The following is a 25,660-nucleotide window of genomic DNA, read 5'->3' as shown; positions in this document are numbered from 1 at the left end:
TGCAGTGTCACAGCCGCATGCAGGGATGGTCCGGGTGGATGGTGGTACAGTGGCCATGGGTCATAGTCCAACGATGTAGAGCCAGGAGCTCACCGCAGGGCGGGTTGTCATCATCCTCCATGGCCTGCAATAGACACGCGTCCACCCGCAACTGTGTGAGCCCGACCCGTTGTGCCGCAGGTGGATCGGCAATGGGGGGGGGTGGTGTGCATGCGGGTGGGGTGGGTGGGGTTGGGGAGGGGGGTGAGGGTGCTGGGTGGGTGGATGGGTGGGGGGTGTGGGTGGTCGGCTGTTGCCATGGTGTGCGGTCTGTGGCCATACTACCCGATTCCCACGCCCATCTAGTCAGTGAAGCGGGCGTCTATCAGTCTGTCCCGTGCCCGCTGGGCCAGCCGGTAACGGTGGACAGCCACACGTCTGTGTCTACCCCGTCTGCCCTGACCATTACCCCCATCCCCCTCATCTGGGGAGGACTGCGCCTCTTCCTGCTGCTCATCCACTCCGCCCTCCTCTGCCTGCGGCACATCGCCCCTCTGCTGGGCTATGTTGTGCAGGACGCAGCACACCACAATGATGCGGCCGACCCTATCTGACCGATACTGGAGGGTGCCCCCAGAGAGGTCCAGGCACCTGAAACGCATCTTCAGCACGCCAAAGCACCTCTCTATCACTCCCCTTGTCGCTACATGGGCATCATTGTAGTGGTTCTCCGCCTCATTGCGTGGCCTCCGTATAGGCGTCATCAGCCACGATCGCAATGGGTAGCCCCTGTCGCCCAGCAACCAGCCCCTCAGCCGGGGATGGCGTCCCTCCTACATGCCGGGGATGGATGACCGCGACAACACGCATGAGTCGTGTACACTGCCTGGGTAACGAGCGCAGACGTGCAGGATCATCATGCGGTGGTCGCAGACCACCTGTATGTTCATCGAATAGGTCCCCTTCCTATTGGTGAACACGGCCCTGTTATCTGCAGGTGGCCGCACGGCGACGTGCATCCCATCGATTGCGCCCTGGACCATGGGGAACCCGGCCACGGCAGAGAAGCCCACGGCCCGGGCATCTTGGCTGGCCCGGTCCACGGGGAAGCGGATGTAGCGGTGCGCCATGGCATATAGGGCATCTGTCACTGCCCGGATGCACCGATATGCCGGACAGGTCCCCACTCGGTGCCTGGAATGACCCCGTTGCATAAAAGTTCAGGGCCACCGTAACCTTGACGGACACGGGGAGAGGGTGTCCCCCACCAGTGCCACGCGGTGACAGGTGTGCCAGCAGGTGGCAGATGTGTGCCACGGTTTCCCGCCTCATCCGGAGTCTCCTCCTGCATTCCCGGTCCGTGAGGTCCTGGTATGACTGCCGGGGCCGGTACACACGGGGCGCCCTCGGGTGCCTCCGTTGCCGTGGGGCCGCGACGTCCTCCTCCCCCTCCTCGTCCTGTCGGTCAGGTGTCCCTCCAGCCTGGGCGGCTGCCGCCTTTCCCTCTGCGGCAGCCTGCGCCGCCTCTCTGGCACGCTCCTCCTCCTCCTCATTCAGGGCAACATAGACATGAGCGGCTGCCGCCACGGCGGCCAACATCGCTGGATGATCGGAAAACATGACGGCCTGGTGGGGGGAGGGGAACGACGACATGTCATCATTGCCCATATCCCCTCCTCCCCCCAGCCGCATGGGTCCAACTGTTGGAGGCTGGCACCTGGCCAGGTGGACCAACTCACTTGCCCTCGCATCCCACTCCCCGGCACAGACCCCCCCCCCAACCTCCACCCCGGCACGGACCCCCCATCCCCGTCCCCGGCACGAACCCCCCCCCCCCCAACCTCCACCCCGGCACGGACCCCCCATCCCCCTCCCCGGCACGGACTCCCCCCCCCACCTCTACCCCGGCACGGACCCCCCATCCCCCTCCTCGGCACGGACCCCCCCCAACCTCCACCCCGGCACGGACCTCCATCCCCCTCCCCGACACGGACCCCCCCCCCTCCAACCTCCACTCCGGCAAGGACCCCCCCCCAACCTCCACCCCGGCACGGACCCCCCCCAACCTCCACCATGGCACAGACCCCCCCCCAACCTCCACCCCGGCACGGACCCCCCCCCCAATCTCCACCCCGGCACGGGCCCCCCATCCCCCTCCCCGGCACGGACCCCCCCAACCTCCACCCCGGCACGGACCCCCCATCCCCCTCCCCAGCACGGACCCCTCCCCAACCTCCACCCCGGCACGGACCCCCCATCCCCCTCCCCGGCACGGACCCCCCCCCCCCAACCTCCACCCCGGCACGGACCCCCCATCCCACTCCCCGGCACGGACCCCTCCCAACCTCCACCCCGGCACGGACCCCCCATCCCCCTCCCCGGCACGGACCCCCCCCCAACCTCCACCCCGGCACGGACCCCCCATCCCCCTCCCCGGCACGGACCCCGCCCCCCAACCTCCACCCCGGCATGGACCCCCCAACTCCCTCCCCAGCACGGACCCCCCCCCCCCAACCTCCACCCCGGTACGGAACCCCCCCCACAACCTCCAACCTGGCACGGACCCCCCCCCCCAACCCCCACCCCGGCACGGACCCCCCCATCCCCCTCCCCGGCACGGACCCCGCCCCCCAACCTCCACCCCGGCATGGACCCCCCAACTCCCTCCCCAGCACGGACCCCCCCCCCCCAACCTCCACCCCAGTACGGAACCCCCCCCACAACCTCCAACCTGGCACGGACCCCCCCCCCCCAACCCCCACCCCGGCACGGACCCCCCCATCCCCCTCCCCGGCACGGACCCCGCCCCCCAACCTCCACCCCGGCACGGACCCCCCATCCCCCTCCCCAGCACGGACCCCTCCCCAACCTCCACCCCGGCACGGACCCCCCATCCCCCTCCCCGGCACGGACCCCCCCCCCCCAACCTCCACCCCGGCACGGACCCCCCATCCCACTCCCCGGCACGGACCCCTCCCAACCTCCACCCCGGCACGGACCCCCCATCCCCCTCCCCGGCACGGACCCCCCCCCAACCTCCACCCCGGCACGGACCCCCCATCCCCCTCCCCGGCACGGACCCCGCCCCCCAACCTCCACCCCGGCATGGACCCCCCAACTCCCTCCCCAGCACGGACCCCCCCCCCCCAACCTCCACCCCGGTACGGAACCCCCCCCACAACCTCCAACCTGGCACGGACCCCCCCCCCAACCCCCACCCCGGCACGGACCCCCCCATCCCCCTCCCCGGCACGGACCCCGCCCCCCAACCTCCACCCCGGCATGGACCCCCCAACTCCCTCCCCAGCACGGACCCCCCCCCCCAACCTCCACCCCGGTACGGAACCCCCCCCACAACCTCCAACCTGGCACGGACCACCCCCCCCAACCCCCACCCCGGCACGGACCCCCCCATCCCCCTCCCCGGCACGGACCCCTCCCCCAACCTCCACCCCGGCACGGACCCCCTCCCGGCACTCCCCCGGAGCCCAGCCTACTCTAACCACACCCCCCCCCCCCCGCCGCACACACACACACACAACCCGAGACACACCTCTCCTCACGCATTCAGACTGCGGCCACGCCATCGCCTGCCCAGAGCCAACCCCCCAGGCCGTCACTCACCTCCACGCTGGTCGGCGTGACCCTGGAGCACAGGGTCACGCCGATGAAAAGGAGGTTTAATTTACGTCGACGTGAACGGTCATCACGTCGACGGGACTTCGGCCCATCCGGAAGGGAGAATATCGGCAGGCCGAAAATCGGCTGCCTTGCGCAGACCAGTGACATTCTCCGACGGCAGCGGCGACATTAACGCCCCGCCGACTTTTCTCCCTTCGGAGACTTCGGCAACCGGCGGGGGCGGGATTCACGGCGGCCAACGGCCATTCTCCGACCCCCCAGAGGCCCACGGTCACTTTCAAGCCAGCGAGAAGATAAGTTTGTCTGGCAAGCGGGCAGAAATTGGGTGTATTGGGATGGTCAATGGGTGGTTTGATGTTTCTGATGGATGTGTGTAGTTGGAATGTGTGTGTGCAGTCAGGGTGGGGTTACTGCAGTTTGGGGACATCAGATGGCCCGGTGGGGGCGGTGGGCAATAAAGAGTTGGTCAGGGCGGGAAGTTGTGGGGTACAGTCAGGGGGTCCCACATGTGCAGGAAGTCGGGGAAGTCTGATGGGTTCTTTGGGGGATTGTGTGGAGGGTCGTCGGTGCTCCCATGGGTGGTGGGTAAGTCCTATTGGGGCCAGTAAGGAGAGGTAGCCCAGAGCGGGGAGTTGGAGATGGTCTGTTCAACAGTTACCGAGAAGCTAGAAGTGGTTTTAATTCTTCTAACTTCTTGTGGTAATTGTTTGTCAGGCATTTTCTGATGGTGTACAGTGCAGGGCAATTGACCAAAGAAAGATTGAACTTCCTGGGAAATTACCATACAATCCTTACCTGGGAACATCCGGGGTAGTGGGGTTGGGACTGTGGTTCTCCAGCACATCTTTGGATTATAACCCACCTCCCCCTTCTCTCCTCTGGTCCATTTCCTGTACCAGTAACTCTCGAGTTGAACAAAGAACAAAGAACAAAGAAATGTACAGCACAGGAACAGGCCCTTCGCCCTCCAAGCCCGTGCCGACCATGTTGCCCGACTAAACTACAATCTTCTACACTTCCTGGGTCCGTATCCCTCTATTCCCATCCTATTCATGTATTTGTCAAGTTGCCCCTTAAATGTCACTATCATACCTGCTTCCACCACCTCCTCCGGTAGCGAGTTCCAGGCACCCACTACCCTCTGCGTAAAAACGTGGTTTCCCTGGTGAGGTGCACAGCCACTCAGCACTGTGTACAGCTCTGGGTTGCATTCCACAATCATGAAAATCAATGGGCAGCATGAAAATTACGTGGTGCCGATACTGTTTTGATCGGGCATTGGGTAATCACGCATCACAATCCTGGTCCTGAATTCAGGAGCGATCCAATTTATCCCCCTCACTCCTTTTCAGGTTAATGTTTATTTCCAATCTATATTTTTAATATGAGACCACAACAATCTGTCGGAAAGATGCACCACGTTGGTGCTCTATAGTTCATGTAAATTAGTACTGAGGAAAGGTGTCACAGGTTTTAGTAGCTCTGGGCAGTATTGAGCTTTCTTAGCACTGAGGGATTGTCATTCTAGTTTGGATGACGGACCATCATAATATAATGGTAGATTGATAGAAACAATTTACGTTTGCCTTGGACACATTGCGTTTCAAGGTTTCGTTTTGTCTGTGACAAAACGAACAGACAGGCCGTCTAGAATTCTTTTTGTTAATGATTGTTACAGCACTGAGATATGAGTGTTTGCCTATGCAAATGTGAGGGCGCAGCAAGAGGAAAGCTGTCCTTCAGCTCAGCGGCATTGTGGAGCAGGAACCTGATAGAACAGTCTCTTTGGGCAAAATTACTTTCCCTGGCTTCTAAGTATCACGGCTACATAAATAATTATACAGAGTGGACTGTTAGCGGCGTTCGGTAAACGTCACTGCTGCATCCTGCGAATGTGAGAATGCTGCACACGCTCAGACTGCACAGCCTGCCTTCCGCAGACAACAGAAATGTCCGGCGGGACAATATCTGGGACGACACAGAGAAGAAATGAACATGGGGCATGTAATGTTCTTGTCTGATGGCCCGATTTATATTACAAGAACACTTGTAGATTAAGCTATAAATGATTTCTTAACATTATCTGTGGGTCAACTATATACAAAAGAACAGATGAATAATAGTATGATCATGCACAAGCAACCTCTTTTCCCAGCTCCCTGGTCAGTCTGAGGTCACCTGCCTCCAACATTCTCTTATATACTAGTGAGACTCCTAGTAGTCAGTAGGTGAATTACAACACAAACATGATGTCACTACATCCCCTTTCCTTTGAATGAATAAATTAATACATTATCGTCAGTATATTTACATGTGATATCATGAGCCTGTGGGTCTAACAGTATAAATGTTTTCTTAATTTTTAAAACTGGTGCAACAAATATATATAACAAGAACAGCAAGCATAGTTTGTACAAATAGTCCAAACCTACAAATTGAGTCGATCAGGTTTTCTTCTGACTCTGGTTGATCTTCTCAAAGTTTGACCTTGCTGCTTAGAACTTGTAGATTCTTTTTTTTTCTTATAAATTTAGAGTTCCCAATAATGTTTTTCCAATTAAGGGGCAATTTAGTGTGGCCAATCCACAGCTTTGGGTTGTGGGGGCGAGACCCTTGCAAACAAGGGGAGAATGTGCAAACTCCACACAAACTGCGACCCTGAGCCAGGATCAAACTGGGACCTCGGTGCTGTGAGGCTGCAGTGCTAATCACTGCGCCACCATCCTGCCTAGAATTTGTAGATTCGGTATTCTCATGCTCAGGAACTGTTGAACAATCTGACACTGCTGCTGATGTTGATTCTGATGTAGATTCGTCTTCCATCAAGTTGTTGTGAAAGTCTTCTCTGGTTTTCAAGAGTGCGTGCCGATTTCTTCTTAAAACCGACCTATCCTCTCTCTGTACATTGTAGGAACGAGGTACTACTTCTTCAAGTACAATGGTTTTTTTCAACCAATTGCCTGAATCTTCCAATCTCACAGTGTCATCACTACTCAAAGGTGGTAAAGTTCTAGACACTCTACCATAGAACTGCTTCTGTTTTATTTTAATGTTTTGCATTTCCTGGATGACCACTGCATCCTCCTCCTTCTTTGCCAAGTATGGAAGTGAGGTATGCAACATTCTATTTGTGAGTAACTCTGCTGGCGATCTACCATGTGACGATGGTGACGCTCTGTAACTCAAATAGTGCAAGATATGGATCAGATTCCAAATCCATTGCTTTCTTTCACAATTGCTCAACAATATGTACTCCTGGTGCCGAGTCCAGAGATAGCGAACTTTGGTGTGTCTGACGATCCGGGAGTTCAGGAAGCGAAAGTGGCCGAAGTACTGGCCTTTGCCTCCCTGGTAGCCCGGAGACGGATCCTTCTAATGTGGAGGGACTCGAAGCCCCCCGAGTGTCGAGACCTGGGTTAGTGACATTGGTGGGTTTCTCAGTCTCGAGAGAATAAAGTTTGCCTTGAGAGGGTCCACGGCGGGATTCTCTCGGAGGTGGCAGCCGATCCTCGACTTTCTAGGAGAGCAGTAAAGGTCAGCAGCAGCTTCCCAGAGGGGGGGGAGGGGGGGGGGGGTGTTCCTTTCCTTGTGTATACGGTATTGTTCCTTTCTTTGTATATACGGTTAACATTTATTTTGTTCTGTTAATTGTTGCGTACAGTTATGCAAAAAATGATGTTTTTCGACAAAAATTTGAACAAAAATAATTTTTTAAAAAACCAATATGTACTCCTTTCCATTGGCTTGAGAGTACAACGGACCCAATGTGACATGACTGAAATCACATGTGACTGTGAAATGTTGCCACTCTTTACAGCTAAAACAAGGACCGTTGTCACTCACGACAACTTGAGGAATTCCAGGTCCAGCAAAAATTGACTGAGGATGCAGTATTACACTGCTTGCCATTCTGCTTGACAGTCGGGCTATTTTGGGATAATAGTCTATGATCAGAAAATAATCTTTCCCTCGTAGGTGAAAGAGATCCAGAGCTACTTTATGCCATGGTGCCATCGGTAAATCAGACATTTGCACAGGTTGTCTTGTTTGCTTGCAACGATGCGCCTTGCATGTTTAACAGCAACTGATCATCCTGTCAATATACTGGTTTATACCTGGCCAGTAAACAGAGTCACAAGCTTCCGCTTACATTTCTCAATCCCGAGATGTCTTCATATATCCCCTTTAGTACATCCTTGTGAAGAGATTGAGGTTTAACTATAGTGTTCAAACGAAGCTCCACTCGATTAATGATTCTGAGTTCAGGGGCGAGATTCTCCGACCCACCGCCGCGTCGGAGAATCGCCGGGGGCTGGCGTGAATCCCGCCCCCGCCGGTTGCCGAATTCTCCGGCACCGGATATTTGGCGGGGGCGGGAATCACGCCGTGCCGGTTGGCGGGCCCCCCCCCCCCCCGCGATTCTCCGGCCCGGATGGCCGAAGTCCCGCCGCTAAAATGCTTGTCCCGCCGGCGTAGATTGAACCACCTACCTTACCGGCGGGACAAGGCGGCGCGGGCGGGCTCCAGGGTCCTGGGGGGGGCGCAGGGTGATCTGGCCCCGGGGGGTGCCCCCACGGCGGCCTGGCCCGCGATCGGGACCCACCGATCCGCGGACGGCCCTGTGCCGTGGGGGCACTCTTTCCCTTCCGCCTTCGCCACGGTCTCCACCATGGCGGAAGCAGAAGAGATTCCCTCCACTGCGCATGCGCGGGAATGCCGTCAGCGGCCACTAACGCTCCCGCGCATGCGCCGCCCGGAGATGTCATTTCCACACCAGCTGGCGGGGCACCAAAGGCCTTTTCCGCCAGCTGGCGGGGCGGAAATTCGTCCGGCGCCAGCCTAGCCCCTTAAGGTTGGGGCTCGGCCCCCAAAGATGAGGAGTACCTTTGGGGCAGCGCGATGCCCGACTGATTTGCGCCATTTTGGGCGCCAGTCGACGGACATCGTGCCGTTTCCGGAGAATTTCGCCCCAGATCTTATATTGTAGAACTCCGTACTTTGACCTCTGGATCAGTGTGAGTTGATGTTCCTCATCACCTCTTGCAGAGTTTGATCCTTCCTGGTCTCTTCTTGGATCTCATGTAGTTTTGTATCTGATACTGGTAGTCGTGTGGAAATAAGATTGAAATGCAGATCTACATCTTCAGCAATTTCACTACTAATATTTTGTATCGGCACTCTTGATAATGCATCTGCTAAGAATAAATATTTGCCTGGCGCTTAGATGAGATTGAAGTCATAGCGTTGCAACGTCATCATTAACCTCTGAATGCACGGAGACTTCTGGTTGAGATTTTTTTTGATGATGTTAACTAAAGGACGATGATCTGTCTCAACAGTGAAAGTTGGAAGCACATACACGTAGTAGTGGAATTTCTCCAAGCACACAACTAAACCCATATATTCTTTTTTGATTTGCAGCGTACGTCTGCTCTGTTGGCATCATGGGTCATGATGCAGACGTGACTGGTTTCGAATCGTCATGCTTGAATTGCAGAAGAACTGCTCCTCGACCATCTTTGGACATGTCTGTTGACACTATCATCTGCTTAGATAGGTCAAAAAATGTGAGAACTGGCCTGGTGGTTAGTGAAGTCTTGAGCTTCTTCCACTCTTGCTCATGTTGCCCAGTCCATGTGAAATCCGTTGTCTTGTGAAGGCGATCCTGTAGATGTGGGGCTGGATTCTCCACAGCCCGTGCCGAAATCGCGTTCGGCAAGGGGGCAGAGAATCCATTTTAACGCCGGAATCGGGCCCTGCGCCGGTCCGGCGATTCTCCGGGACCCAAGAATCGGCGTGTTTACAGAGTACGCCGCGTGTCTAGAGGGCCATTGCCAGAGGCCCGCCCAGCGATCCTCCTCTCCCTACCGGCCGAGTTCCCAATGCCGTGGTTCTAGCCATCTATCGCCTGTCGGAATGCTTGCGGACTCTGTCCGCGCCCGCCCTGGTAGTGGACAGGAGGAATTGGCCACTGGGGGTGGGGTGGGTGGGGGGGGGGGGGCCTTATAGGCAGCCGGGGGACAGATCGCCGGTGTCAGATATTTGTGCGCGTGGCCGATCACGTGGGGGGTCTACATTCTTCATCTGCCTCTGTGGTCCGAGTCCGCCATGGCACTCGGCGCAGCCGCTGGAGGCCGCCGCATGCATGCGCAGACTCAAAAGCGGAAGTGCGGGGGCCCGTATCCACAGCTAAAGCTGCTTGAACTACTCTGGGTCCCTGCTAGCCCCCTGCAGGTCAGTGAATTGGCTCCACTTTTTCACAGGGATCTTCAGAGTGAAACGCCAGTGTTTCTGCACCGGCGTGGGGACATAGTCCCACTTTGGAGAATCCAGCCCGTGTTGTTTTTGCTGACATGCTTGGAATGAATGTCCCTATAAAATTGATCGTACCCATCACTCTGAAGATGGCTTTCTTGTTGTGTGGTTTTGGCATGTCGAGAATTGCTCGGATCTTGGCCTTGTCAGGTTCAATGCCATGTGATGAGAGCTTGTCACCCAGGAATGCGGCCGCAGTTACTCCAAATCGGCACTTTTGCTTGTTGAGCTTCAGCCCATTTCTCCTGATGCTCATTAGAACTTTAAGCAATCTCATCTTGTGTACTTCTATGGTTGAGTCCCAAATGATGACATCATGAACATATACACGCACACATTCGATGCCTTCGAATATGCGCTCCATGGCACGGTAAAAAACCTTCTGATGCCAAAATCATGCCAAACGGCATTCTCAGAAAGCAGTACCATCCAAATGGCGCATTAAAAGTGCAGTATTTTGTCCTTTATTCCTCTAGCTTTAATTGACTGAAAGCTTGAGATGCGTCAAGTTCAAAAAGAATTGTGCACCAGCCATCTCAGATGTGATTTCCTCATACTTTGGTATTTGTTAATGCTCTCTTTTGATATTCTCGTTAAGATCGTTAGGATCCATGTGTGTGCAAATATCACAATTCTTTTTCTGTGCACAAACCATGGAGTTTATCCAATCAGTAGGTTCCTCTAACTTTCTGATGACTTTTAATTTTGTCATTCTGTCTAGCTCCTTTTTGAGGCGATCCCAAAGAGGTGCAGGTACTCTTCTTGGTTCCTGTATCACACGTTTTGCATCCTCTTTGAGTTGTAACTTGTTGCTAAATGCTAGTGCACCAAAACCTGTGAACACATCACTGAATTTACTGATAATGTTCCCAGAATCGTCAGTGTAGATCCAATCCTTTGTGGATGCTGTATACCAACTGCACTAGACCTAATTCTTCACAGGACTGATCGCCTACTCGGAGCCCTCGGATGCAATATAGAATGGGATGGAATAAACTGTGTTCTTCACCACCACACTCAGGTCACAAGCACCAGAACATTTAATGCTTGAACCACTAAAATCTCTCAGAGATATTTTGTGATTTCTTTTAATTGGCTGAATTTTAAGATTTTTAAATCAGTCATGCTGATTAAATTGGCTTTGGCACTAGTGTCTAACTTCAAATGGACCACTGTACCGTTCATTTTAAGTGGTAGAAGCCATTTTGTCCTCATCAACCGCATTTATTTTAAATGGAGCATCAGAATGCATTTTTTTCAGAGCTGGAGAATATTTTGATGTCTCCAAAAAATTCTTCTCCTTTATTGCTCCAACAAACAATGATGTTTCATTACTGGAGACTGTGTCTTCCATTGCTCTGACTGATCTGGGTTGAACTTAGAGTAACAATTCTGAACAAAGTGATTTTTTTTCCTTTGCATCTGGAACAAAACATGCCGTTCACTGGACACGGCCTTAATTTGTGTCTTTGACCACATGTTTTTCACAGAAATATTTTGTCCTGATAATTAACCTTCTTGTTCCTGTGTGAGAAGCTACATGAATTGTTTCCACCTTTTCTCGGAAGTTTCCCGCCTTTTTGTAAAAAAGGTAGCAACCAGAGTGCTTTCCCCCAAGTAAACGGTGCCATTACTGAGAAACATTTTAGAATGCTGTGCTGGTAGCTCGCGAGCCTGACAAATCGTAACTGTCTGTACCAAAGACAAAACCGATCCCCTCAGCAACCATTCCCTCAGCATATTTTCATTCACACCAAGCACAATCTGGTCCCGAATCATGGACGTTTGGAAATTTAAATGTATTAAACACAGCAATTGCTTTGGGCCCTGCCGCTGTTGGGAGCATCGCTACCGTATGCGATTCTGATTGACCTCCTAAACTTACTGCAGTAAGAAACAGATTAAATTGTTGTTTAAACACTGCCAGTTACCGTCCACATTACCATGAACTGTGGTGGCTTCAACGACTCCATGTTGTTAATCCTGGCAGTCTGCAAAATCTTCAAATCTCTGTGGGCCTCAGGTCCACAGGCTTGTTTTTGTTCTCAGTGTTTAATACCATCCAGCATGGTACCATGTAATGTTCTTGTCAGATGGCCTGATTTATATTACAAGAACACTTGTAGATAAAGCTATAAACAATGTATTAACATTAACTGTGGGTCAACTGTATACAAAATAACAGATCAGCAGCAGTATGATCATGCACAAGCAACCTCTCTCACCAGCCAGTCTGAGGTCACCTGACTCTGACATTCACTTATATACTAGTGAGACTCCTGGTGGTCAGTCAATAACTTACAACACAACCATGATATCACTACAGGGCACACAAGGTGGCAACAACCACTGTCTCTCCCTTCCTCACAATCCATTTAAACAATTGGAAAGGGAGCTGGGGGGAAGGGGACAGATTCCACTGGAATATAAAATACTCATCACCATTTTCCTTTATGTATTCTGAACAGGCAATTCTCTACAACAAAGCACTAAAGGGGTATATAATTGAAAGATCAAGGGCGGGATTCTCTGACCCGGCCGTTGAGATGACTGTCGCCCTGAACCTTTACACCACAGGGTCCTTCCAGGGCAGAGTGGGTACCTGTCTGGAATCTCACAGACCTCAGTGCCCAAGTGCATCCGTGCCATCATGGAGGCCCTATATGTCCGCTTGGCAAAATATATCAAATTCAATTTGGACCCGTGCCCACCAGGATGCCCTGGGCAGCGAGGTTCGTCTCCATCGTCAGGATGCCCCAGGTACAGGGAATGAGCGACGGAATGCATGACGCCCTACGAACACCGACCCATGACAAGCGGTCTTCACAAACTGAAAGGGGTTCCACTCGATGAATGTGCAGCTAGTGTGTGACATGAGCTGCGCATCATGTACCGTCTGTGCATGATACTCGGGCAGTGTGCACGACACCTTCATCCTGGCACACTCGATGGTTCCCGACACCTTTGAGGTGCGCCCTTGGGTGAGGGGTTGGTTATTGGGTGACAGGGGTCATTCGCAGCGGTCGTGGCTGATAACGTCTATCTGGAGGCCACAGACCAATGTGAAGACCCACTACAGCAATGTCCAAGCAACGATCAGCGGCGTGATCGAACGGTGCTTCGGCATCCTGAAGATGTGGTTCAGGTATCTGGACCACTCTGAAGGAGCTCTCCAGTATTGCGCTAGGAGAGTCTCCCACATTATAGTGGCCTGCTGCATCGTCCACAACATTGCACCGCAGACGCGCTGGAGGAGAAGGATGAATGTCAGGCCTCGTCCGACGAGGAGGATGCGAGGATGGGTAGGACATGGATCCTGAAAAGTCACAGGAGGCCCCACAACAGGTGCACCTGGGCCTGCTCGCTTGGCACCCTATAATCACCAACAGGTTTTCTGACTAGAAGATCTGGCCGACGGCCGACCATCCCCTACCATGATCACCCTCCTGCCCCAGGTCCCCCTCACCCCCTTGCAACCCCCCCCCCCCCCCCGTGATTCCGGCCTGCCTCACTACGGGGTGCTAGGTTGGCAGTGTGGGCAGACCTGGTCCATGAGATAGTGGATGTTGACAAGCCGCTCTGCGATGAGCTCTGGTGCTCCACATTGTTCCAAAACATCTGACCTCAGCCGCTGGTACCATTTCCTATCATCTGCCTGTGTGATACCTGCAGGCGAGCTAACCCTACCCTGTGCCTCGGCCACCGCCCGCACAGAGTGCCCCAGGCCTTGTTAACCTGACCCATGGTCGATCCCTTCGCCCTCAAGTCCTCCACTGTGGGCACCACCCAAGAGGTGTTGGCCTGGGTGGCAGGCATGGTAGGCACCTCCTCCTGCCCTTGCAGGCAGTTAGACTCCTCCAACTGCACCAGCAGGTGCTGGATGGCTGCTGACAATCCGTCATGTACAACAAGAACAAAGAACAAAGAAAATTACAGCACAGGAACAAGCCCTTCGGCCCTCCTAGCCTGTGCCGATCCAGATCCTTTATCTTAAACCTGCCTTCTATTTTCCAAGAATCTACTTCCCTCTGTTCCCCGCCCGTTCATATATCTGTCTAGATGCATCTGAAATGATGCTATCGTGCCCGCCTCTACCACCTCCGCTGGCAAAGCGTTCCAGGCACCCACCACCCTCTGCGTAAAAAAACTTTCCCCACACATCTCCCTTAAACTTTCCCCCTCTCACCTTGAAATCGTGACCCCTTGTAATTGACACCCCCACTCTTGGAAAAAGCTTGTTGCTATCCACCCTGTCCATATCTCTCATAATTTTGTAGACCTCAATCAGGTCCCCCCTCAACCTCCGTCTTTCCAACGGAAACAATCCTAATCTACTCAACCTTTCTTCATAGCTCGCACCCTCCATACCAGGCAACATCCTGGTGAACCTCCTCTGCACCCTCTCGAAAGAATCCACATCCTTCTGGTAATGTGGCGACCAGAACTGCACGCAGTATTCCAAATGTGGCCTGACCATAGTCCTATACAACTGTAACATAACCTGCCGACTCTTGTATTTAATACCCCGTCCGATGAAGTTAAGCATGCTGTATGCCTCCTTGACCACTCTATCGACATGCGTTGCCATCTTCAGGGTACAATGGACCTGAACTCCCAGATCTCTCTGTGCATCAATTTTCCCCAGGACTCTTCCATTGACCGTATAGTCCGCTCTTGAATTAGATCTTCCAAAATGCATCACCTCGCATTTGCCTGGATTAAACTCCATCTGCCATTTCTCTGCCCAACTCTCCAATCTATCTATATTTTGCTGTATTCTCTGACAGTCCTCCTCGCTATCTGCAACTCCACCAATCTTAGTATCATCTGCAAACTTGTTAATCAGGCCACCTATACCTTCGTCCAGAGCATTTATGTATATCACAAACAACAGCGGTCTGAGCACGGATCCCTGTGGAACACCACTAGTCATTTTTCTCCATTTTGAGACACTCCCTTCCACCACTACTCTCTGTCTCCTGTTGCCCAGCCAGTTCTTTTTCCATCTAGCTAGTACACCCTGAACCCCATGCGACTTCACTTTTTCCATCAACCTGCCATGGGAAACTTTATCAAATGCCTTACTGAAGTCCATATATATGACATCTACTGCTCTTCTCTCATCAATTAACTTTGTCACTTCCTCAAAGAAATCTATTAGATTTGTAAGACATGACCTTCCCTGCACAAAACCATGCTGCCTATCACTGATAAGTCTATTTTCTTCCAAATGTGAATAGATCCTATCCCTCAGTATCTTCTCCAATGGTTTGCCTACCACTGACGTCAAGCTCATAGGTCTATAATTCCCTGGATTATCCCTGCTACCCTTCTTAAACAAAGGGACAACATTAGCAATTCTCCAGTCCTCCGGGATCTCACCCGTGCTCAAGGATGCTGCAAAGATATCTGTTAAGGCCCCAGCTATTTCGTCCCTCGCTTCCCTCAGAAACCTGGGATAGATCCCATCCGGACCTGGGGACTTGTCCACCTGAATGCCTTTTAGAATACCCAAAACTTCCCCCTTCCTTATGCCGACTTGACCTAGAGTATTTAAACATCTATCCCCAGCCTCAACATCCGTCATGTCCCTCTGCTTGGTGAATACCGATGCAAAGTACTCATTAAGAATCTCACCCATTTCCTCTGACTCCACGTATAAATTCCCTCTTTTGTCTTTGTGTGGGCCAATCCTTTCTCTAGTTACCCTCTTGCTCCTTATATATGAATAAAAGGCTTTGGGATTTTTCTTAATTTCCTGTTAGCCAAAGATATTTCATGACCCCTTTTAGCCCTCTTTATTGCACATTTGAGATTTGTCCGACTTATCCGATATTCCTCCAAAGCTTCATCAGTTTTAAGTCGCCTAGATCATATGTATGCTCATGTAGTCCCTGACTCTGTGTCTGTATCTCCACTATCGATGGGACTGCCCTTTCGAGAAGCCCGAGACTAGTCTAGATGGAAGCTAGTCTCTGGGGACTAGCCCTCCGACCATCAGCCTCTCGGGGGGTCCTACCTCCCCCCTGATGTACCGCTAAAAGTGTGTGATGCGCACCAGATAGTGCCCAAGGAGCCTCTTCACTGAGGTGCCCAACTGAGGTGAGTTTCTGTGGAATGGTGGAGGGTGTTGGAGACAGCTGTGATTGGAAGTCGGTGTTGTCCCCGGATTGGTGCTCCGGGGTGTGTCAGGCTGAGGTTTGGGGGCTCGCTTCACTGTCTGTTGCCTCATTGCTGGTATTCGCATGGGGTTGGGGCTGAAGCAGGGGACACCAGAAAGGCCCGCCTCGTCACCATGTGATCCTGCAAGACACAACGGATGACACATGATTGGAGCACGTGTTGGGATGGTGTGGGGTGGTGAGATGGTGGTGTGGGAGTGGTGAAGGCATTGTGTCGCACATGCCAACGGGAACCACAATTCAGCAGGGGCTTACTTGCTTGGACAATGACAACCTTGGCGATCAGCTACAGTGCTCGCCGCTCTGCTGTGGCGAGGCGCCATGATCCGGCTGTCCCCCTCCGGTCTGCTCTCTCTCCCTGCAGTTATGAGCCGCCTTCTCCTGGTGGGTGGGAAGACAGAAAGGGCAAACTACTAGGCAGTGGGATGCATGCAGCACAGCTGGTGACCTTCAAATCAGGGCACCTGGCCATGGCGGCCGGCATGGGTGCTGGCATCTGGTGCAGGGTGGGGTGCACACACACCCTGCCAGCGGGTGGGTTTCAGTGGCTCTCCATGTGGAGGGGCCATGGTTACGTGTGTGTGGGACAGGGGTTAGTGCCAAGAGCATGGTGCTGCCAACTCACCCTGGCCGCCCTGAGGAGGCCGTGCAACTTTTTACGGTATTGCTGTCTGGCCCTGGCAGTGGGGCCCATGGCGCTCACAACCCCTGCCACCTGTGCCCAAGCGGGTGGCAGCCTCCTTTCCACCCCGGGGTACAGAGTTGCACGCCTCTCCTTCATGTCCAACAGGGTCTCCAGCTCCAAAACCGGTTGCCGCTCTCTTTGCTGCCATCTTGTTGGCTGGAATGAGTGTGTGTGGGGAGTGGAGAGCTGATATGCGGCTGCAGCTACTCAGCCTCTCGAGTGGTAATCCCGACGCCGGTGAATCAGACACCATGTACCACGTGTCGCCAGTGCGAGTCCAACTAAGTGCCAACAGAGGCAGAATGGACCAGATGTCCAACTTATGTTCTGTATCATATTTGACGGCAATACTACAAAATCAGATTAGAGGAAATCTTTCCATGGTGGAGCTAACAGAAGTCCAATAACCTGGATGGCTTTGTTCAGTCCGAAAAAGTTCTACAATTCCGTTGTTAAAAATTACTGGGACAGGAATATACTGAGATCAAATATTACACTGACAGGCTGCCCTTTTTCTATTGGATCCATTGAAAACAGGCATCGTCCCATCACCAACCCAGGACCAATGAGGCAAATTGCTTGTTCCCTCCACCTCCACCATTATCCTTACTGAGATTATCTAGAGTGACTGGATTTGGGTTTGTTTATTGCCACGTGTACCGAGGTACGTTGAAAAGTATGTTTCTGCGAGCAGCTCAAACAGATTATTAAGTACATGAAAATAAAAGAAAAGAAAAAGAAAATACATAATAGGGCAATACAAGGTACATAATGTAAATACATAGACACCGGCATTGGGAGAAGCGTACGGGAGTGTAGTAGACTGACCTTGTGTTATGTCTTCATTCAGATCACCATATAATAATAATAATCACTTATTGTCACAAGTAGGCTTCAATGAAGTTACTGTGAAAAGCTCCTTGTCGCCACATTCCGGCACCTGTTTGGGGAGGCCGGTATGGGAATTGAACCCGCGCTGCTGGTATTGTTCTGCATTACAAGCCAGCTGTTTAGCCCACTGTGCTAAACCAGCCCCTATATATAAACGCATAGTGATACTCACTGGGATATACATTTGATTTCCCCTCCCTACTTCCTCTGGGCATTTGATTCCTGGTCTCCGACTGAGTCGGCATCTCATTGCATAAGTGGGTGTACATTCACCCCACCATTTCATGATGCAGCAACTAAGGCACTGGAAAAATCCAGTGAGGGTTTTCGAGCACCAATGTTTGGATGCAATTCTTAATCACTTCATGAGCACAGCAGAGCAGAAGCACCCCAGTAATTCCGAATGTCTCTGTCTCTGGATGTGGCCTGTGGGAATCATCACCGTTCCAATCCAGGATACCTACTTTTGTTTCATTGTACACAATCGCCTTTAACCAACAGACATCAACTGTCTTAAATGGGACAAGCACAAAGAGCGTGTCGAGGTTGTTTTCAGCAGCGGGATCTTCAGTTGCTGATTCCGGGTAAAATATCCTTAGAGTTGTTTTGTTGCCAACATCCTTTTCATAGCCTCTCACTGGGGCATTGTTTAACCTAGGAACAGAGAGCATATAGATTTTTAAAAATGATATTGCGTCCAATAAACAAATCCATTTTAAATGATCTTAATCACATCTACCATTTGCAAAATGACTCTTTCATTTGCAAAAGAGGCCTTATGATGCAGTAGTTATGTCCCGACCTCTATCCCTGATATGCTGCCTCCAATTGTAATCATAGTCACCAACACTCTTCCAGGGGTGGTTGAAGCAGGGGTTATTTGCAGCTCAGAGCAACTAGAGTTTACAATTTTGAACTCCAGGGGTGGAATCGGGGTGCGAATATGCGGTGAGCATGTCGATGGTCAATGGAGAAGTCCATTGACTTCTTATCCCACCGGTGGAAGGGACTGAAAAACTCTGCTCCAGGAAAGAGCATCATTCTTTGGGAAGACATAAGGGGGTTTAAAATGAGAATTTCCCTTCATTTTTGAAAAATTAACTCTTACCTATAAAGAAAAAGGCTCCCTTATCACCTCTGTCACATATAACCCTGCGCAGAATCTGAATGAATCTACAGTGAAAAACTCGAACTGAAAGCCTAAATTGAAGGAATGTGTTCTATAAGACAACCACCTTTAACAAAGACTTTATGCCTTTTGCAGATTATTTTACCCCCTCTTCTCCCTCTGTGTTTGTCTGTCTTGTGCATGTGTGTGCGTGTGTATATAGAGGGTGGGCCGAGTTTAAGTGAGGGGGTTAGGAATTTGATAATAGTTTACCTGTTGTATTTGCTGCACATTTAATTATAGTTATAGTTATTAATGAAAAGTAATCATGCTTAAACTTACAAACCTAGTGACTTGTTGTGGGGCAACCACAGAGCAGAGACTTTGAGTGTCTTCCTGAGAAATATTTATTACTTTCAATTGTGTTGCGACTCTGGATTCAGTGGGGCTGGAATTGACCGTGCACTAGCCAGGGGGTCAGAACAAGAGAAAACCCCACTGCCTGCTATCCATGTTTCTGTTAAAGTCAATTGGGATTAGGGGATGGGAATAAGGATCACACCAAGAAAGTAACCAAGGAGTGAGAGAGTAAGATTCGAGGCGAGAATGTGATTGAGCAAATTGGTATCAGCAAAAATGTGATGGTGAATGGAGAGCCAAAGTGTGGACAGTAGAAAATATGAAAAAAACATCGTGAGTGACTTGGGGAGAGTTCCCTTCAGGGCAGACACAGGAAGAAAAGGGATTGGGAGGGAGGAAAGGAATGCAAGTGGAGAGTAAAACAAGGAAGTGATCAGAGATGATCTTAGCTGTGATTGACATAATGGCAATAGACAGACCACAAGAGATGGTAAGGTCAAGGGGCAATCATGATTAGGAGAGGGAGAGCGAAATCAGAGGACAGAAAGAATGATGAATTAAGATGGGGATTAAAAGCAGCGAGATGAGAAATCGCTCAGTACAGTGACTGGGGGAAGGAAGCAGCAAAGAATCTCAGTGAGAAATGTAGCATGGTGGGTGACAGAGAACGAGGAGTTCAAAGGATGGGAAAGAAGTATGGGGTAAGGTAAGATATTCAAAGGAGGAAAAGGTGCCAGTGGAGTAGGGGGACAAATGATTTGGTGATAACAGTCTCACTACAGCAGTACTATCACTCCCTGTCAGCCTAAAACCCATAGGAAATGTGTTACCCACTGAATCGCAGTTGATCATGTCAGGAAGACAGAAACCAGCCAGTGTCAGAGTTGGTGAGACCAGGGCCCTGGCCCAGCCAGATGTGTTGGTGTATTCAGCGTAGACCGAATGGTCACGTGATGATGGGAGCGTGGAAGTTATCCCCTGGAGCACGGGCAGAGCACAAATAGCAAGTACCTGCAAAGCTAGTGAACAAAATACCCTTCATTAAACGACCTTGGGTACAATTCTCCCATCGGGAGACTAAGTCCCGACGCCGGAGTGAAAACTGGAGTGTTTCACTCCGGCATCGGAGGCCGCTCCCAACCCCCAATTCTCCCGTCCCCGGGGGGCTAGAAGCGGCGCCGCGGACGCATGCCGCTACAGGACGGCATGCGCGGTTGCCGTCCTCCCCGCAAGAAGATGTCGGATGGATCTTGCAGGGCGGCAGAGGAAAGGAGGTCCTCCTTCAGAGAAGCCGGCCCGCCAATCCGTGGGCATCGATCGCGGGTCAGACCACTTTAGAGCCCCCCCCGTGCAGGAACCCCCCTCCCGCCCCACAGGCCGCCCCCCCCCCCCAGTGTTCCTGCGCTGTTCCTGCCACCAGCGACCAGGTGTGGATGGCACCGGCGGGAACCTGTCGTGTTGGGCAGGCCGCTCGGCCCATTCGGGCCGGAGAATCGCTGCTCGCCCGTTACAAATGGCGAGCGGCGATTCTCCCAGCGGCCAGCCGTGATTCGTGCCGCGCCGGTTTGTCGGGGGGGGGGTGGGAGAAACGCGTTCGGGTGCCGGGGCGGCGTGGCGGGACTTGCACGGCGCCCCGGCGATTCTCCCACCCGGCGTGGGGGGGGGGGGGGGGTGAATTCCGCCCCTTGTTTGTGGTTCAGGAACCTGACACATTTACATTCAGATTGTCTTCTCTTGCTGCTTAGCTCTTTCAACCACAGTGAGATTGCTATGGTGTTGCTTTGTACCGATCAGCCAGTGCCCATCCGGACAATTCTCACTCCCAGTTAAACAGAAGATCATTCGTCACAGAAAGTATATGATTTTGCATTTGTTAAAAGTTAGCCTTAGAATTAGTTAATGACAGGAAGAATGGTGGTACAGAATCCAAGGGCGGAATTTAATCCAGGCTTTGGGGATATTTCCCATTGGCTGAAGGGCCCCTCTAGAGCACCGCATTACCACCTTTTGGCAAGGCCTTGCATATTAAGTGACAGTCAGTCACCAAAAGTGGCAAGTGGGCTGGCTTTCCCTGGGATCAATTGTGTTCAGTAGTTTCATCACTGACTTTCCCTCCATCATAAGCTCAGGAGTGGGGAGTGAGCACCATTTGCAGCCCCTCGGATACTGGAGCAGTCACCCGTCTACCACCTGACCACCCAGCTCCTTCCCATCCAGGCCACCTAGAAACTTAGTTAGGCCACACTTGGAGTATAGTGTTCAATTCTAGTCGTCACACTACCAGAAGGAAGTGGAGGCTTTAGGGAGGGTGCAGAAGAGATTTACCAGGATGTCGCCTGATATGGAGGGCATTAGCTATGAGGAGTGGTTGAATAAACTTGGTTTGTTCTCAATGAAACAAAGGAGGCTGAGGGGTGACCTGAGAGAGGTCTACAAGATTATGAGGGGCATAAACAAAGTGGATAGTCAGAGACTTTTTCCCAGGGTAGAGGGGTCAATTACTAGGGGGCATAGGTTTAAGGTGCGAGGGGCAAGGTTTAGAGGTAGGTTTTTTACACAGAGGGTAGTGGGTGCCTGGAATTCGCTGCCAGAGGAGGTATTGGAAGCAGGGACGATAGTGACATTTAAGGGCATCTTCACAAATACACGATTAGGATGGGAATAGAGGGATACGGACCCCGGAAGTGTAGAAGATTTTAGTTTAGACGGGCAGCATGGACGGCGCAGGCTTGGAGGGCCGAAGGGCCTGTTCCTGTGCTGTACTTTTCTTTGTTCTTTGTTCATCCAAACCCTGCCCCCCCACCACCCCGACCACCCCCAACCAACCTCACTCCTCACCCACTTACCATCCACACTTACCTTCTCCCCGGCTTCTCAAAGTCGTGGGATTTTTAAACATAGCTGACCAACAGCTAGTGCCATAAAAAAGGGGTGTAGCTTCATTTCCCTCGATATCCTGCACTGCATTTGGAGACTCCCGGAGCTGCTGTGCTGAATATTTGTCACCAGGCCTCAGAGTGATGGCTGGGTGAGAAATGTGAAACTCCAGACTAAGATAAGTACAAAAGGAGCAAAATGGCAATCTGACGGTGATTGCCACTCCATCGCTGCTCGGGATCATTGATACTGATTGCAAGGGAGTTCCTTTCCTGTTAGGCTGGACAATTTTATGCCCACTTACGGAATAACCACAAACTACATCAGTTGCTCACCTTAGCATTTAAAGATGTTCTTAAGATATGGGACGGAATTCTCCTGCCTTTGGGATTCTCCGTTCCTGCCAGCAGCGCAGCCGGTGACTTGGGGTGTCTTTAATGGGAAATCCCATTGACAGCGGCAGGAACAGAACCCACCGCCAGCAGACGGCGTGCTGCCGAGAATCATTCAGCTGGGGCACCGGAGAATCCAGTCCAAGATTTTGTTTGTTTAAGCCTGACATTAATAGTAAAGTATGAGAAGAGCAAGATAAAGTGAGTGTGAGACATGACGAGGCTTAAACTTAAAGAATTCAGTGCTGGTCAGAAGGACATGGTAAAAGGTTGCTGAGGTGATAAAGAGAATCTTGTGCTTGCAATTGTTATACAGAGACTAGTTCCATTCACATATTTAATGACAATTTGACAAAAGAATTCATTAGTATAATGTTGATCATTTTCTTGAAAGACGAAATCTGACAAAGGGAGAGCATGAAAAACCTCCTATAGCCCAAAGTAGAAGTTAAAAAAATTGATAGTTTTTTCAATATCACAGACTGCTGCAGTGGAATAAAGTGAGTCAGGTTAATTGATGAAAAGAAATCACCCAATTTGTTATCGTGTGCTAGAGTCTCTGGAATGAGCCTTGAACCTTTGACCTTCTGATCCAACAGCAAGAGTATAACCACTGAGCCTCGGTTGACACCAAGCTGCACATCACTCACCGAATAACAACATCGTATTCGTTGATCGTTTGCCCGATGGAACTGTTCCTCAGGGTGTTCCCGTTGCCAACAATAACACATCGTTTACAGTTCAACCTGACAAGACAAACATTTTTATTGAACCAGGAATAGTAAATATTGTGACTGAACATTACAAAATGCCACTCATGACAACTTTAAATCTATTTAACTGGCCAATTACCTCCATGTAGTATGTTATGGTCAATAGTGTGTGGCTGGTAAATAATTATACAGGACTTGAGATAGATTCCAACAGTGCACGCTAACTATTTTAATCAATGATTCTCTCTGTGGTTGCACCTGGTTTGTAAGTCTATATTCTTCAAATCAATCCAAGTTCTCTATGTTTTGGAGCAATGCACATTAGCCACTAGCCTCTTGTGACTAAATGGGAATTCAGATATGGCTAATTAAATTTTTAATTACTAAATTAAAATGAATAACATACACCATCATTGGGCATGTGATCACAAATACTCACATTCAAACAACAATTGCTGTTTTGATTTTGCGTGCAATTTACTTCCTAGGTTATCGCTTACAGGTTGTCAGGTTAGTCACTGATCATCTGCTACAAATATAACAACCAATTTATATGATAAGGGTCATTCATGTTTATTCTCTCATTTCCCCTTTCTTTTATTTGGTCATTCTTTTTTTTCCTCAAGGGATGATTAATGACATGTACCTTTAAGGCAAACGGATTTTCACAGTAACTTCACCTTGGTGTTAATGTAAGCCTACTTGTGACAATTGTCATGTGAGAGTACCTTTAAGAAATGGGTGTTTAAGAAATGTACCTTTAAGAAATGGGTGTTTATCAGTGATGTCAGAGTGTGGATGGAGCTGGGCTGCCTGTCAGTTTTTTACCTTCGTTTTAGGCTGTTTGCTGCAGGGAGTGTTTTACTTTCGCTTTTAGAGCTGGATAGCTGCAGTCACAGCCAGAAGGTGTATGAGTCTCTCTCTCTGTAATACAAAGACTGTGAATCGATCCTTTGGTGACTTAAAACTAATAATTGCTCTCAGTAGTGACTTTAACCTGATGTGCTTCTGTTTTAAAGGTTTTTTTAAAAAGTCTTCTGGATGTTAAAAGGACAGCTTAAGGATTACTTAGTGTTGTATTCTTTGGGGGTTGTATTTGAATTAATGGTTGCTAAGATGTTCACTGTATGTTTTAAAAAGGTTAACTTGAGTTCATAGAATAAACATTGTTTTGCTTTAAAAAAATACTTTTCCATTTCTGCTGTACCACACCTGTAGAGTGGGCCGTGTGCTCCCCATACCACAATCTATTAAAAGTTGTGGGTCAGGTGAACTCCATGATACACTTTGGGGTTCTCTAATCCCTGGCACATAACACAATAATAAAGATTATAAATAAAGATTATTATAAAAAGCAGCAAATGTCAGACGTTACAGGAGAGAATATTCTGTTTGTCTCTGTTGGCTTAAACAGGAGATCCAGGCTCGTTGGCATCAGAGAGAGAGTGATGGGGTGGGTCTCAGCTTGATGAAAATGAAAATCACTTATTGTCACAAGTATGTTTCAAATGAAGTTACTGTGAAAAGCCCCTAGTCGCCACATTCCGGCGCCTGTTCGGGGAGGCTGTTACGGGAATTGAACCGTGCTGCTGGCCTGCCTTGAGTGGTTGGTCGGCAATGAATTGGCCCAAAAGGCCAACTCTGCCTGGTAACAGGTGGTGATTGGGTTCTATCCCAGCGGAATAAATTTCAGAGCCCCAAGAAGTTTCTTTTTTTTTAAATTAATTTTTCCAATTAAGGGGAAATTTAGCATGGCTAATCCACTTACCCTGCATATCTTTGGGTTGTGGGGTTGAGACCCACGCAGACACAGGGAGAATGTGAAAACTCCTCAAGGACAGTGACCCGCAGGCCAGGATCGAACCCGGGCCCTTGGTGCTGTGTCCCAAGGAGTTTCAGTTGATCCTGGCATCACAGTGACAAGGTCCTGCTATTCCCTCTCTGCCATGTTCTCTCCAGAAAGGCTGTGAATGCTGTATTCCTGGGGCTGCAGGGAGCCTGAATGAATCAATCCACAGGAAAACCATTACAAGCTGCATCCAAAGACCAAAACCTGCTATCTCCCTCTGGGAAAGCTGCGGGTGCTATATTCCTGAAACTACAGAGGTCTGAAAAATCTGCAACAAAGACTTTGAACTGACAGGAAAGTGAGTAAAGTGTTAAAAAAATCACCATCTGAAACAAAGACACTTTTTTTCCTTTCAGTTATGATTTTTTTTACCTCTTTCTTCCCCTCTGTGTTTGTCTGTCTTGTGTATGGGGCGGTGGGGAGGGGGCAAGTTAAAGTGGGAATTAGGAATTAGATAATTCCTGACCAGTTGCATTTACTGCATATTCCATTATAGTTATTTTTGTAAACAAAGAGTAATTATGTCTACACATACAAACCTGGTGACTATGATTATTGGGCAGCCAAGGGCCAAAGACTTCAGGGATTTTTTTGGGAATTATTAGTTAATTCACTTGTGTTGTGACTCAGGACAAGTGGGCTAGAATTGACTGCGCACTAGTCCAGG

At 50.7% G+C, this 25,660-nt stretch overlaps 1 protein-coding gene across 5 annotated transcripts in view; it reads right to left on the bottom strand.

Moving 5' to 3' along the window:
• Nucleotides 1–25,660, bottom strand: part of LOC140398299 (CMP-N-acetylneuraminate-beta-galactosamide-alpha-2,3-sialyltransferase 4-like) — a 189,815-nt gene that overhangs the window by 81,613 nt on the left and 82,542 nt on the right. For all 5 annotated transcript variants that reach the window (XM_072486825.1, XM_072486823.1, XM_072486821.1 and 2 more), the window contains 2 exons: nt 23,082–23,177; nt 18,159–18,348 (listed from right to left, as the gene is read on the bottom strand). In XM_072486825.1, the coding sequence (XP_072342926.1) occupies nt 18,159–18,348; nt 23,082–23,177 (286 nt within the window). The remainder of the gene's footprint in view (nt 1–18,158; nt 18,349–23,081; nt 23,178–25,660) is intronic.

Source organism: Scyliorhinus torazame, chromosome 21 (assembly GCF_047496885.1).
Source record: "Scyliorhinus torazame isolate Kashiwa2021f chromosome 21, sScyTor2.1, whole genome shotgun sequence".
NCBI classification, from domain to species: domain Eukaryota; kingdom Metazoa; phylum Chordata; class Chondrichthyes; order Carcharhiniformes; family Scyliorhinidae; genus Scyliorhinus; species Scyliorhinus torazame.
The sequence above is the reverse complement of the archived record's forward strand: the minus strand, read 5'-3'. Positions and strand labels throughout refer to the sequence as shown.